Here is a 15,182-nt window from a genome sequence, read left to right as displayed (position 1 = left end):
GAGCCGGAAAGGAGCACCTCGCTCGGGATGACCGAGCCGGAAAGGAGCACCTCGCTCGGGATGACCGAGCCGGAAAGGAGCACCTCGCTCGGGATGACCGAGCCGGAAAGGAGCACCTCGCTCGGGATGACCGAGCCGGAAAGGAGCACCTCGCTCGGGATGACCGAGCCGGAAAGGAGCACCTCGCTCGGGATGACCGAGCCGGAAAGGAGCACCTCGCTCGGGATGACCGAGCCGGAAAGGAGCACCTCGCTCGGGATGACCGAGCCGGAAAGGAGCACCTCGCTCGGGATGACCGAGCCGGAAAGGAGCACCTCGCTCGGAATGACCGAGCCGGAAAGGAGCACCTCGCTCGGGATGACCGAGCCGGAAAGGAGCACCTCGCTCGGGATGACCGAGCCGGAAAGGAGCACCTTGCTCGGGATGACGGATGACACGCCAAGTATTAAATATAACAAATTACATCGGCCCAAATATTAAATGTGACAAATTACATCGACCCAAATACATACTATATATTAAAAACTACATCAAGCCAAATATTAAATTAGAGAAGAGGGAAAGGAGGGAGCGGGGAGGAAAGAGGAGGGAGGAGGGGTAGAGGAGGGAGGAGGGAGCAAGGAAGGGGGAAAAGTGAGGAAAGGGGGGCGGGTGGGGAGAGCGATGCCTCACCAAACATCACTATACACTCCGGGAATGGGGGGGGGGTAGGAGCGAGAAAAATGGGGGAACGAAGATGGGTGAAGCTGGGAGGGGGTCTGGAAGGAGGTAAGGGTGAGGGCAGGAGTTATTGACTTATGTTTGGTCATGGGACTTGTGGAGAAGGGAGGTTAAACAGGATCGAACTATAGGGGGAGCACTCGGTGGAGTGCAAAACCTCTGCCGCCAATACTGCTGGGTCACTTAAGTGAACCTGATATCCTATTCATTGTAGGTCAAAACGGATCAGACTCTACTGAACCACGATTGAATAAACTAAACGAGATTGACGCGCATGTAGAAATGCCAAAAAAACAAAATCGAAATTTTTTTGAAAAAAAAGCTGCAAAATTTGTTTGTTTTTTCTCTAACAAATTTTTGGGGGGGGGGTTGGAAATCACTTGAAACATGTAGAAATGCAAAAAAAAAATATTCAAATATTTTTCAAATAAAATCGAAAAATTTTTGATAAAAAATTGCAAATTTTTTTTTTTTCTCTAACAAATGTTTTTTGGGGGGTTGGAAATCACTTAAAACATGTAGACATGCAAAAACAAAAATTCAAATATTTTTTCAAAATGGCCGCCATAGCGGCTATATTGGACTTTGGACAAAGTCCAAAATCTAATGGCATGATCCTTGGACCATACCTCATCCCCCCACCAAGTTTCGTCGAAATCCGTCCAGGAGTTTTTTTCCATACTGTTCAATACTGTTCACAAACAAACAAACAAACAAACAGACAGGGGTGAAAACAGTAACCTCCGTCCATCTTCGATGGCGGAGGTTAATGAAATGGGTGCGATACGTTAAAACAGCACATTAATAAAGCACGCGATGACCACTGGTTGATGTTTACGAGATGATGAGGCACTCAACTTTATTGTATTCGACTTCATTTTGATGACGTTACAAGTAATTGTCCGCACGCTCAGCCTTCCTCCCTAAACTGAGGACAATGTCCACCAAACGCTCGCCACGCTCAAATCGCTTCACCGCGTCAATGTTAATGCCCAAATTAATAACTTTATGAGCCTTCTTCATGCGAGTCTCAGATGTAAAACTTGAGGGTCGTTTTCAATCATGATGAAGGGATTTTGGAGAGTTTGGCACAAAATACTATAATTGGTCAGACGATACCTCTCAAGTACAGTACAGATCACGCGACTGAGGGCGAGAGAAGTTGTTTACTGTATGTCGTACTTCTACTGCCATTGCGCGCAGACGTGAAATGTAAAAAAAAATTTCCACGTGAAGAAACATTAACTCGAAAAGAACGAGGTGTAAATGGAAAATTGTTCATTAATTTGTCTTGTGTGTGTGTGTTTTTTTTAATACTTGCTCTAGGCTCGTGGAAGAGCTATAAAGAGCTCGTAGAAGAGCTCGTCTAAGGTTTTAAGTCAAAAAAAAATAAATTGAAAGAATGTAAATTGAGAACCAAGTGTACTTTACTTAACACCATACTTAAATCTATCTATGCACCAAGCCCCAAATATATTGTTGTGGTTACCAAATTCGCAAACCACCATTCAGGTCCCGTAGGTGAGGTATCTCGGTAAGTACATGTGTAGTTAGGTCCAAACCCGTTGTCTAGTGGGAATACATGTCATTTATGCGTGCTGCGACTCTTCAGGATAGCCGTTTTTCTTTTACTATCTTTATTTTGGACCAACCGCCATGATTACAACCACAACCACCGCTTCACCACAACCGCCACGACCTTCACGTCACACCTCACAACCGTAGCATCGCCACCGTTCTTGCCCCGCTGTGGGTACCGGTGTTGGACTCGTGCAGGGCGCGCGTCGAACAGCGTGTACAAAATCACGGATTTTGTGCTTCAAAAACGGATCAAAAACGACACACGCCCACTTTTTGCCGTCCAATCGGTGAGCGAGGGGCGATTTGGCCCCGCCTCCAGGACGATCGATATATGCAAATTTGTGGATCAAAAGCCTTCACGCCCACTTTTTCTCGGGCCAATGGGGAGCGAGGTGAAAGGTCAAAGGGAGGGGGTCAAAGGCGAAGCTACGGGGGGATAAAAGGACCGTGTTCGTCAGTCAGGAGAGTGGAGAGTCGGAGAGTCCAGAGGCGGAGAGTAGGAGAGTCGGAAGCAGAGGGTCAAGACTTCGCGGGCGGTGGAGCTGCTCGTCGTGTGCGTTGGAGTCGGAACGGAGGGGACGAGCTGTGGAAAGGCGGCGACACCAGACGAGGGGGTGCTCGCGTCGTGCAGGGAGCTGCACCCGAGGGAGGCCGACAGCGCGACCTGGCCGAGGTGGAGACGCACACCAGGGATAATAAAGATCCTCTATACCCCGAGCATCAGCAACCCCCTCCTGTTTCCCCCCACGCTGAGATAGGGGGTGGGAAAGGGGCCCCCTTGGTCGCACTACCAGACACTGCCCGCGAGGCCCGCGGGGTTGGGGCGCCATCGCCGCTCCGCGTCTCATCACCAGACGGGTAGGCGCGACCCGGTCTCGGCCTCAGGCCCGCCTCATCCTTGAGGGTATTCTTTCCTTGGTTTTGGGTATGTGTTGTCGGCGCCGTCTGTAAAGTAGAATTGTATAAGTGTTGCCGTGTGCCCGGTAGTCGGTATTAGCTCTGCATTGTGTTTTCGCTTTTACATTTGCTTTTTGTGTAAATTGCATTGTGTCTTTTCTGTGTGCATTTGGTGGAATTGTATATGTGTGCTTCCCGTGTGCCGCGAATAAATGTGCTTTGTGTTGAACTGTTTCCCGCTTCGCTTCATCATTTCTCCCATTGAATCCTCATCTTGCTTCACGTAAAGGGTTGGTAGTGGGCTGAATACGCCCGATAATTAATCGAACCGTCGAGGTCGACGATAACACCGCTCGGTTATTCTGATAGTACGGAACGGGTCGCTTAAGTGGCCCGTGTCCGAAGTCGACCTGCAGCGAGGTGCGATCGCCCGGTCTACCCTCCGCGTGGGTACTTAGGTAGGTCGAATTTGGCGAGCAACCCTATCCCACGCGGGGGCTGATTGGCTCGATCGCGGTGAGACCGAAAGGTCCACCCGTGACTGGTTCCCGGCGTTAGTCCGAGAGGGTCACGACTGGATTGTCCGTCCGGTGGGCGACGTGCCGCGATTCGAGTTACGTGGCCGTTCGCACGCCGGTGGGCGCGAATACCGCAACAATATAATCGGTGGAAGATAAAGCAAGATTTAATTACCGGTCATTGGTGGTTGCAGAATCATGATAGAAACGTGTTCTATGTTGAACAATGAAAAACAAGAATCCAAGTAATAACTATCTGGGACAAGTATGAAAAACAATACATGAAGAGGTGCTGAAAGAGGAAAAAAATAAAATTTCATATCACCGACTGCCAATACAACCACTTACCAGGGTCATTGTGCGAGTGAGGAACAACAAATATTTGCAGCAACTGATCGTTCCAATCATCATTGTTATAATGAATATCAAAACCTTGTTTCCAGACTCCACCATCAGGATTATCAAAAGGCAGCGTATTGAACATGTCCGCCATCTGTTGGGAAGTTGTAATGCATTGTGGTATTTGCGTCCAAAAGTTAGGAAAACCGATTTTAAAAATATATACTTTTTCACATTTGACCTGACAGTTTGTTTTTAACAATCACCACTTCAATTAGAAGTTCACCATGAACAAGAACTGAATCAGCAATACAAAGTTAAACTAGTCAACATAAAGAATAACATTTTAAATGACAATGTAACAGTGTTTTTCCCCCCTTTCGCTTGCAGAACATGGTTGGAAAGAGCATCATTTGCTGGAGGCACAGTTTTGCTGCTGATGCAGTGCCCCCTGTAGGTTACAGCAGGAATTTGCAAGTTGTTCATGGTGCCAGCGATAGTTCACCTACTCTTTGCAAAGAACACCGTATGATCTTTAACATGCACAAAGTAATGCCAGCAGATGGGACGCCAGCTTTAATGTCCTTCTGAGGGATACGCATTGACAAATCACCCTGCCTGTGAAACAACAGGATAATAGTTTATAGCTGGGTCGGGATTCAAACCCAGGCTCGATAGCTAAGTGGTGGTGTGCTTACCTCTAGGACATCCTGCCAACACATAATAGGGTGTGCAAAGATTCGATTCAAAAGCCTCATGAAATGTCTGATGGCACACATAAAACACAGCAATAATTTTCATAAACGTGCACATCATGGCAACATTATGCAGAAGCCAAAAACAGAACCGCTAAGCCAAATTTGAATATGGGGGACTGTTCGTGTTCTCAGCTGAACGCTTAACATAGTGATGCTTGACGAATTTGATACGAATTTGACGACGAAAAAGCTTCAATTCCCATGTTCTTTCATCCATAGTCTTCGTCCCGGTAATGAACATATCTCGAAATGTCGACGTTCAACACACTTCCTCCATAAGGCAAAAAAAGACAGCCATGCATTTTAATCTTATTTGTCAACAAGAGACATTCCCCGTCAGCTTGTCTGTGTGTCTGTGTGTCTGTGTGTCTGTGTGTCTGTGTGTCTGTGTTGCCGGCAGTCGAACCATGCCGTCCCTCAGATATTACTGGTCCCCAAAGTTATGGCAAGTATGGTGCGTGTGAAGTCACGGTCGAAACGACGTCTGATTTACAATCTCGCGACACATAGCCCACAGAAATTCCGTGGCGTTACCACTCCCAATCGATTGTGAGTAGACCAATTGTGTTGATAAATGATCTGAAATTAATTATCTGCTTCATGATTCATAAATACGTTGAAATTAAATCACGACGAAATGACGTTGAATTCACAATCTCGAGACATTTTACGTCAGAGATACGTTACGTACGAGATTCCGTCATCTTAAGTGACTGACAGACAGACATGACAAGCATATTATTACATAGATTACAAATGCAAAAGTCAGGTTGAATGTCCTGTGTCCCAAGCTGGACAGATTTAAACTTTGGCCACTTGTAGGAAACAGCAATCATTGGATTAAATAGTTAGTGCTTGATGTTAAAGCTCGCCACAAATGGAAAGCTATTCCCAGAAAGCCTGAACAAGAGAACACAGGTCATTTAATCACCAACAGAGTGAATAACGAAACAAGTTTTTTTTTAATATCCCAAATCCCCAACCTTTCCTGATGAATAAATCACTTCAGATTCCAGATTCAGACCTCTGGCAAGAATCCAATTGAAGTGATCGATGTCTGACCTGTATATCTGCATTGCCATGTTCCATGCGCGAAGCAAAATGACAGTCTGCCTCAGCAAGGATGGGACCAGCTTCCAATGTTCTGAAGTCCAAGTGCAGCATCCACGAGCCATTCTCCTGTCGCCAGGGCCAAGGTCCTTTCAAAGCAGTCACCGTTGCCAACTGATTGACTTGACTTTCTTGCCCACTCAACACCCGGACGGAATCTCGGAGACGATTCATCATCTGATGGTTCTCCTCCAGCAGATGCTCCAACTGTGACAGTTTTTCCTGCAGCTCAGAAAGTTGACCCTGACATGGATAGAGGCAAACCGAACAGATGAAAGCATGAAGAAAACCCACACACAAACACACTCATCGAGACAGTAAAAGCCACATGATTTTAACAGTAAACGTGAGGAACATCTGTGTCAGAGTTGCAACCCGTCCAGGATTGCGTTCAACAGCCAAGGAGACTGCTTAGGCAGCACCAACGCTCTGCACAGAGAATGGTCTCAATGGATGGATGGATGGATGAATGAGGAACATGACATATCATGAGGAATCAAAACACACACAAGGTGAAAAATAAAAAGGGAGAGGAGAGGGGGAGAGAGGAGAGAGGAGAGAGGGCAAGGGGGAAAGGGGGAAAGGAGAGAAGGGAATGAGGTGTGTGCGTGTGTGTGCGCATCGGTCGCTTCGGTGCGTCTCCTCCATAACTCCAAAACTATAAAACCGAGCATCCTGAAACTTTGCATGCACACTAATGGAACGCAAAGGAAGTACAAGAGTGAAAATCTAGTGTTTGGGTAAATTAAAACACCCCTTTCGAAGATAATTACCAGCCTTATTAAATTATATCCTTTCATCAGGCGACAATTGGCCACCTCGCTCTTTGGAGGCCGAAGGCGTTTCCTGGGTTACCTCGCTGGGTGTCTGAAGCTGCCATGTTTTTTGGCCTGCTCAACCATGCCTTGACTTGGAACAGGCCGCAACGATTTCTTAACGATAAAGTTTATTTTTTTCCACTTTCCTCGCTCATTTCATTGAATGTCTGTTCATCATTGCTACAAATAGCTGGGTACATTGCATTGCTTATAAACGCCCAAAGACGCCAGCTTTCATGGTTTTACTTCATTTCCACGCATGCTATGACCTCGAGAATCTCATAAAATAAGCAGAATTACAAAATTTCAGCTCCAGGATTGAAATTCGCAGCAGTTCCGACTCCTAAAAAAGGAAGAAAAAGGTGTTCATTTGTCGAATGCTCTCCCATTGCTTGGGCATCTCCCGGAGGTGTTTAATATGATGGATCATTACTTTCCAAGCCAGTCGTTCATTATTAGCCATTTCTTTGGACTGCTTCCTTGAGTGCTTAAGCCATTCGCTGAGCGCTCTACAATATTCCGACTGTCACTGAATACTTCATATTGATTGACTTGAACAGAGGTCAGGCCCACTCACTCGCCTGAGTTGGCCACGTGTGGTTCTGCAGTGCAACAGGCAATGGCTGGCTCCCTGAAAAAGTGAAATTCTATTTTACACATTTCCACTTTTTGGACAATCTTCCATTATATGACCCGTCACTTCAGCATAGATATTGAACAAATAAATATTGAATGTTTCGTTTTTAAACGTTTCTGAAACAGTTTCGTGGAGTGTTTGGTGAAGCCACTTGGCGAACGTTCAAGTTTCAATGGCGATACTGTAGATCAATACCGGAGGAAGAAAAGCAAAAAAAAAAAAATCTTTTTAATTCTTATGAAGTCATGAATCACCACGTCATTACAGGAAAGCAGAGGGAAGCATGCTCGCTCTGTGTAGCCTGGGTTTGAATCCCGACCGAGCTATAAACTGTCATCCCGGTGCCTCACAGGCAGGGTTATTCATCAATGTATGTGCGATCTCTTGGATGGATGTTAAACTGGGAGTACCGTCTTCCTAGCTCACCTGTCTCTGTCTCCCTCTCCCCTCAATATATATTGTTTCGGTTGTGGAAATTCACAGAACACCATTCAGGTCCCCCAGAGGTCAGTTATGTCGATAAGTGTGTGTCCAGATTAGATTTCCCCACCGATGTCTCACAGGATTTATTCGTGCGCCGGGCTGTGAACCTTTGAGGGAGTGTTATTCTTTGCCATCTTTATTTTAAACAACATCTCCGCACCACCTTTGCCACAACCGCCAACATCTCCTCACCACCTTCGCCACAACCGCCAACATCTCCTCACCACCTTCACCACAACGAACAGCATCTCCTCACCTTCATCTCCACAAACGCCGCCATCTTTTCGCCAGCAACGGCATCCACAAACGAACGGCATCTCTGCCGACAAACGTGAGGACTCCCTCGTTGGAGCGAAAGCCGGTGATTCCTAGCACGTCCGCGTTTGACGGCAAGATCGGATCAGAATGACAAAAGGGGCGGAGCCAGCCGGGGTGAAGGGTCGAAGGTAAAAGACCAAACACCACCCCCGAACCCGATAAAAGGCCGGGCTGAAATGCCGAGAAACCAGTTGAGTTGGGTTGAGGTCGGAGTTGAGTTGAGTCGGCAGTTCGGAGTTGAGTCGGCAGTCTGGAGTCTGCAGTTCGGAGTTTGGAGCCTGGAGTCCAGTCAAGCCTGCAGTGCCGTGCAGAGTTGTGGGTCGGTGGAGGCAGCCAGAGAGAGATTGCCAGCGGGAGAGAGGTCGCCAGCCGGAGAGAAGTCGCCAGCCAGCGACATAACGGTCCGAGGTGATCGGGCCCTGGGACGGTCCGAACGACGCTGAGGAGTGAGTGGGCTCTTAAGAGAGCATAAACTCCAAAAGAGCAAGGCCCGTTCGCTCCTCTGAGGTGTGGTCGGCCAGGCCCGATCGACCAGGCCGCACGGCTAGGCCTGGACCAACCAAGTCACCGCTACACCAGCTGCCATGTTGACGACGAGACACACCGAGGGTCGCTGAACCAGGGCCCAGCGAGTCACCACGAGGGTAGCAGGTAACCTGCACGGTCTCGCGGAGCTCCTTCGGTCTTCAATGCTCCGAGGAACATTATAGGCCTACAGGCCCAGTTCTCTCTTTTCTTTCTGGGTTTTTGCATGGAAGTCTGTGGCGCCTTTTCCGTTAAGTAGTGAATTGTTATCAGTGCATGTAAATCAGAGATAGATCGGTTGTAGGTCTTTTTGCTCGCGTCTTGTCCCCTACCCCCATTCATTGCCATTCATTGCTTGCATACGTGGATAAATAAATGTCCTCATTGTTTGAATATTCATCTGCTCATTGCGTCCCTTCCTCCATTGAACTGCCATCATTGCGTTCAGAATAAACAGCTGGTTATTAATAGCCGATAAGATAATCGGGTCCAACGGAGCTTGGCGATAATAAACGCTCGGCAATCGCACCGGAAAGAGCTGCTTAAAGCAGCTCGTTTCCGGACAGGTGCCGTTGAGGTACAACCTCTCGGTAGTCTGACCATGCAAATAATTAGGTAAATCAGCAATTCGGCGATCGACCCTGTAGCGCGCATGCAGAGCATTGACAAGGTTGTGGTGTGGTTGAAAACACACCCGTAGCTGGATTTTGGCGTTGATCCGAAAATCTGCGACTGGATTGCCACGGTCGGTGGGCGCGTGCGGCCGCAAATTAGCGAAAGGCGGTCGCTCGCACGCCGGAGTGGCGGGAATCCACAACAATATAAATATATGTATATATATATATATATATATATATCTCTCCACTCTCTACTCTCCACTCTCCACTCTCCACTCTCCACTCTCCACTCTCCACTCTCCACTCTCCACTCTCCACTCTCCACTCTCTCTCTCTCCCCCCACTATCTCTCCTCCCCACTATCTCTCCTCTCTCTCTCCCCCCACTATCTCTCCTCTCTCTCTCCCCCCTATCTCTCCTCTCTCTCTCCCCCTATCTCTCCTCTCTCTCTCCCCCTATCTCTCCTCCCCCCTCTCTGCCCCTCCCCTCTCTCCCCCCCTCCTCTCTCTCCCCCCTCCTCTCTCTCTCCATATAGACATATATATATATATATATATACATATATATATATATATATATATATATATATATATATATCTATCTATCTCTTTCCCCCTGCTGGTCGTTTGTTTTCTGGGCATGGTGTCATGGCCGCCGTGGGCTACTGCTCTGTGTTGTGGTGAGTTTTCAGTGTCGTTTTTGTCCCTTCCCTCCCCCTCCCTCTTCCCCTTTTCCTTCCTGTTGTGTTCTGTGGTGGTTCTATTCGTGGTTTTTCTCCTCTGTTATCGTTGAGAGAGAGAAAGAGTGAGAGCTGGCCCTCCCTTTGGGCATGGCCTACCCATTTTGGTTAAGGATAGATTTTGCTTTGAGGTTTTGCTCTCTGCTTTGAACCTGTTTTATTTTAATTTATTTTGTTATCTTCTTTTAAGTTCGTTTTCGTAAACTCCCTCTTTCCCAAAGTCAGAGGAAGTTGGAGTGCCTTGTTGACTTCCTCTTCCCGAGGTAGGGAGGAGGTTGGGCCCCGTGTACTTAAACATGGCGGCTGCTCGTTCACAGCAATATGCTGCATTCGAGCATTTAACCCGTAAACACGGAATAGCTTGCTCTCCACCGGAAGGTGTTACGGTGGAAGCGATTGTCATGGCAATCGGGAACATAATCGGTTTTGAAAAGGTACGTGCTGCTTCACGTATGAATAAGCGTGTGATCATTTTTGTATCTGATGAAGCGTTCGTTGCTCCAATTGTTGAACAAGGCTTGGCGCTTGATTCTGGGACATTTGTAATGGCATACCCCCTTGACTCTTGTGCACAAAGGGTAGTGATTAGTAATCTCCGACCGTTCCTAAAGAATGACATAATACTTTCAGCCTTGCAGCGCTATACTATGGTGATTGTGTGTCCCCATTAATAATGCTCCCTGTCGGCTTTAAAGACAAATGGGTAAGCCATGTCATGAGCTTCCGCAGACAAGTATTCATGGTACTTAAAAAAGAATATGCTTCACTTAACGTTACTATGAAGTTCACTTCAAATGGTCATAACTATCTAGTATATGTCTCTACCGACACCCTAAAGTGTTTTGGTTGTGGAGCGATTGGACATATGAAACAGTTCTGTCCACTCAGTCAGAAACAACCTTCCCTCAATGATTTTCAGACTAATACTATCACCTTCACCCGAAATGATCATCCTCCCCCCAATGTTACTGACTCCGTCGGTAACGATCCCCTCCCCAGCATTACTGACACTGCTCGTAAGGTCTCTGCCTCCAATGTCACTGACTGTGCTCAGAACGATCCTCTTCCCAACGTTACTGATTCTGTTGGTGACGATCCTTGCCTTAATATTAATATCACCAACTCAGTAAATAACGTTGAGCTTCAGTCGAATGTTGCAGCTTCCCTTTCAACAAATAAACAAGATAGGCCTTTAGTAATTGAACGAGTTGACACAAGCACTTGTAATGAACACATGGACACCACAAACGAGGGGTTCGTTACTGTTTCTAAAGTTAAAAAACGCAAGTCTGTTGTCAGAAATGTATCACCCTCCGGGAAACGACCAACCAACACGAGCATAAATGGCACTGAAATCTTACTTTCCAACCAATTTGCCTTGTTAAAAGAAGAGGAAAAATCGGATATTTTACTCAATAATAATATTAATGATGATGGAGTAGATGCCAAATCATTAATATCGAAAGACTGTATTCCTGACCCCCTAGAATGTACCGCTTCACAAAAGGGGGCCTCTCCCCATAATGTAGAGCAGTGTTACGAATGTCATGATAATGCTAAAACACTAAATGTCATGAACCCGAACTGACAAAACTGGTACTCCCACCGTGCCTGACGAATCTGAGGTCCCCGGTCAAATTGATGGAACCTCCCTCCCATGTACAGTTACCCCAGTCAAAATCACCACACCGGATGTACAGATTGATTGTAATTTGGAGGCAGCCGTGCCTGTGATATCTAATCAAGTCACTGCTGAAGGACAGCAGGGTATTGTCGCAGATCGTATGGGGATATACGAGTCTGACGGGACATCTTCTTCTGTCTCTGTTTCAAGCGATGCTGGTAGCGATACTTCTTCTCTCAAGCTCGAAGACGATTCTTCAATTTCCCCAGATACTATTCACACCTTCTTGCACAAAAGTTTTCGAAAAAAGAATGTCAAAATTAAAGACAATTTTCCAGTTCTAGAAGACTTTATTCAAGTGACCCGAATAATGATTTCCAGACCTGATCGATACAATCTTACCGACCCTCAACGTCATCGTTTGAGGAAATTTTTAAGTCGTGCTCGGAACGAACTCAAAAATAATGGTTAATGCTGTTCTACCTGATGACCTCTGTCCTTTCCCCTCTTCATACCTTCGATGAAAATATCCATTGCAAGCTTAAATATCAATGGTGGTCGTAATTCTCTCCGCAAAGTGCAAGTTAAACAACTAATCGAGTGCAACAAGTTTGATATCTTATTATTACAAGAAACTCATTCCACTGACTCTTCTTCAGCTGAATGGGAATTATTTCTTAAAGGACATTGGTTCTTCAGTAGTCTTTCAAGTCCGATTGCCTGGATAGCCATCGACTTTCAGCAAACTCTTCCTTTAACTTCAGTCTCCTTCCAAGAAATTGTAAAAGGACATTTAGCTTCCCTGACCTTTTCCATTCGTCAGCAGCTTTTCACCATTGTCAATCTATATGCTCCCAACACAAATCCTGAAAGATCTTCTTTTTTTGATTGTCTCAAATCATTTCTTGCTAATATCCCCCCCGACCACTTTCTATGTCTCGGAGGTGATTTTAATTGTACAATAAACCCCCCTCTTGATAGGAATGGCCCTGAGCCACATGCAGCCAGGACGAGAGCTCTTGCTCACTCCATTTCAAAATTCAAGTTGACTGACATTTGGCGACTGCAACATCCGACGCAACAACAATTTACTTGGTGTCGCTGTTCTAACAATCGAGTGTCTTCAGCTCGACTTGATAAATTCTACGTTTCCAATCATTTTCTTAACCTTGTCTTAAACACCTCAATTCTCCCATCTGGGTTCTCTGATCACCATGTTGTTGTTATGCGGTTTCAACTGCCACCAGTTAAGAGGGGGAGCCCTTATTGGAAGTTTAACACAGCACTTCTTCAAAATGATTCATTTGTTACTTCCTTTAAAACCTTTTGGGCACATTACATCACGAACGATCAGAAGTTCTCTTGTCAACGTCAGTGGTGGGACAATACCAAAGTTCAAATTGGAGTTTTCTGTCAAAACTTCTCACAACACAGTACTCTGAATCGTGACATTGACATAGAATTAGTGAAAACACAAATTCTAAACTTGCAAAATACAGTGTCCTCCTCTAATGACAATTGACAGTAGCAAATGTTGCATGAAAAGAAAGCTCTTCTGAATGAGTTATTGGTCGAGAAGGCAAAAGGTGCACTCCTTCGAATGAGAATGATTCACCTACAGCAACTAAACACTCCCAGCAGTTTCTTCTTCAAGTTGGAAACAACTTCCAAAAATCAGAAACAAATATTATCCTTGCTTTCTGCTGATGGAAAGACGCTGACTGATCCGAGTGATATTAAACTCACTGTTAAAAATTATTTTTCAAACCTCTATTCTGCCAAGCATGCTTCGTTAACCACACACATCATTTTACTACTTCCTTACCTGCACTTACTGAAACACAGAAATTGACTGTTGAAGGTGAAATAACCTTAGATGAACTTACAAGTGTTTTAAAAACCTTGCCAACCAGCAAAGCACCTGGGTTAGACGGGTTGCCAGTAGAATTCTACAGCGCTTTCTGGGATCTGCTGGGACCATATCTATTAACAGTCTTTCAAGAAAGCATACAAGCTGGTGAACTTCCTTTGAGCTGCAGACATGCTCTCCTCTCACTAATCCCCAAAAAAGGTGACCTTCAACTTGTTGAGAACTGGCACGCAATCTCTCTACTTTCTGCTGATTATAAAATCCTGTCCAAATAACTTGCCAATCGTTTAAAAGTTATAATAGGACACATTGTAACTCCTGACCAGTCCTATTGCATTCCTGATCGATCAATATTTAACAATACATTTTCTGTTCGTGATTTGATTTCGATTTGCCATTGTCAGAACGTCAATGCTGAGCTGATTTTTCTCGATCAAGAAAAAGCTTTCGATAACGTTGACCATTCATATTTATTTGAAGTTTTAAAAGGGTTTGGCTTTGGATCTTTCTTTATTTCCTGCATTAAGTTGCTGTATCACAATAATTCCAGTCTACTAACCATTAATAACAGTTTGTGTTCACCTTTTCCAGATCAGCGAGGAATTAGACAAGGTTGCCCTCTTTCTGGGTACCTGCACTCCCTTTTCATTGAACCCTTGCTCATTCATTAACGCCACAAACTCTCTGGTTTTTCAGTGGTACCTTCAGTTAAGGTTCTTGCATATGCTGACGATCTGTGTGTAATTGTCAATACTCAATCTGACATTGCTGCTCTTACAAATGCTCTACAAAATTTTAATCTTGCATCTTCTGCTACTGTTAACTGGAGAAAGAGTAGAGCGTTGTGCCTTGGTCCTTCAGAGTTATTTATCCCACCTCCGCTGCCTAATGCCTTGCAGTGGAGGCATGATGGTGTTAAACATCTGGGTGTTTTTCTCGGGAACGTGACCTTTTCTTTAAAAAATTGGGACCAGATGGTGGATCAAATCTTTCACACCCTTAATTGCTGGAAAAGTTTATCCAGCTTACAATCTTACAGAGGTAGAGTGCTAATAATCAATAATTTAGCTGCTTCCAAACTCTGGCATCGGATGATTGCCTTACAACCCCCCAAATCACTAATCATGAATTTGCAACGAATCCTTGTTAACTTTTTCTGGAATGGTATGCACCGGCTCCGAGCAGATCTTCTGAGTGTTCCGCTAGAAAAAGGCGGTCAAGGACTTGTGGACATTACCAGCAAAATACTGTCCTTTCGACTGACTACCTTACGTCAACTTCTATACAAGGAGGTCCTGTCCTGGCGGCCGCTGGCTTCCTGTTTGCTCCTGCAAGCTGGCAAGCTCAAGTGTGGACTTGAACTTGTTCTACTTGACCTGCAGTGAGTTGACACCTCCTTTCTGCCCTCCTTCTATCAAAGTCTCCTAAATGCCAGTCAATGCCTCCTTCCAGTATGAAACAAGGATTCGTATAAATTTAGTAATTTCATGCGTGAACCTGTTTTTTACAACAGCCTCTTTCACCATGACTTTCAAAGCAGGTCCCTCATTCAATCCTTCATTGAATCTGGCTTCTTCCTTGTGGAAGACTTTGTCAATCACATATATTCTGAATGGCAGACTCCGAAC

The 15,182-nt window shown here is 45.5% G+C and overlaps 1 protein-coding gene across 5 annotated transcripts in view; it reads right to left on the bottom strand.

Moving 5' to 3' along the window:
• LOC147017777 (alpha-mannosidase 2x-like) overlaps positions 1-15,182 on the bottom strand; it is a 272,410-nt gene that overhangs the window by 253,130 nt on the left and 4,098 nt on the right. For all 5 annotated transcript variants that reach the window (XM_085847681.1, XM_085847685.1, XM_085847683.1 and 2 more), the window contains 2 exons: positions 5,876-6,166; positions 4,065-4,209 (listed from right to left, as the gene is read on the bottom strand). In XM_085847681.1, coding sequence (XP_085703807.1) covers positions 4,065-4,209; positions 5,876-6,166 — 436 coding nt within the window. The remainder of the gene's footprint in view (positions 1-4,064; positions 4,210-5,875; positions 6,167-15,182) is intronic.

Source organism: Eptatretus burgeri, chromosome 11 (genome assembly GCF_056783735.1).
Source record: "Eptatretus burgeri isolate ZD-2024b chromosome 11, Ebu_testis_v1, whole genome shotgun sequence".
NCBI classification, from domain to species: Eukaryota; Metazoa; Chordata; class Myxini; order Myxiniformes; family Myxinidae; genus Eptatretus; species Eptatretus burgeri.
This window is presented reverse-complemented; position numbering and strand designations above follow the sequence as displayed.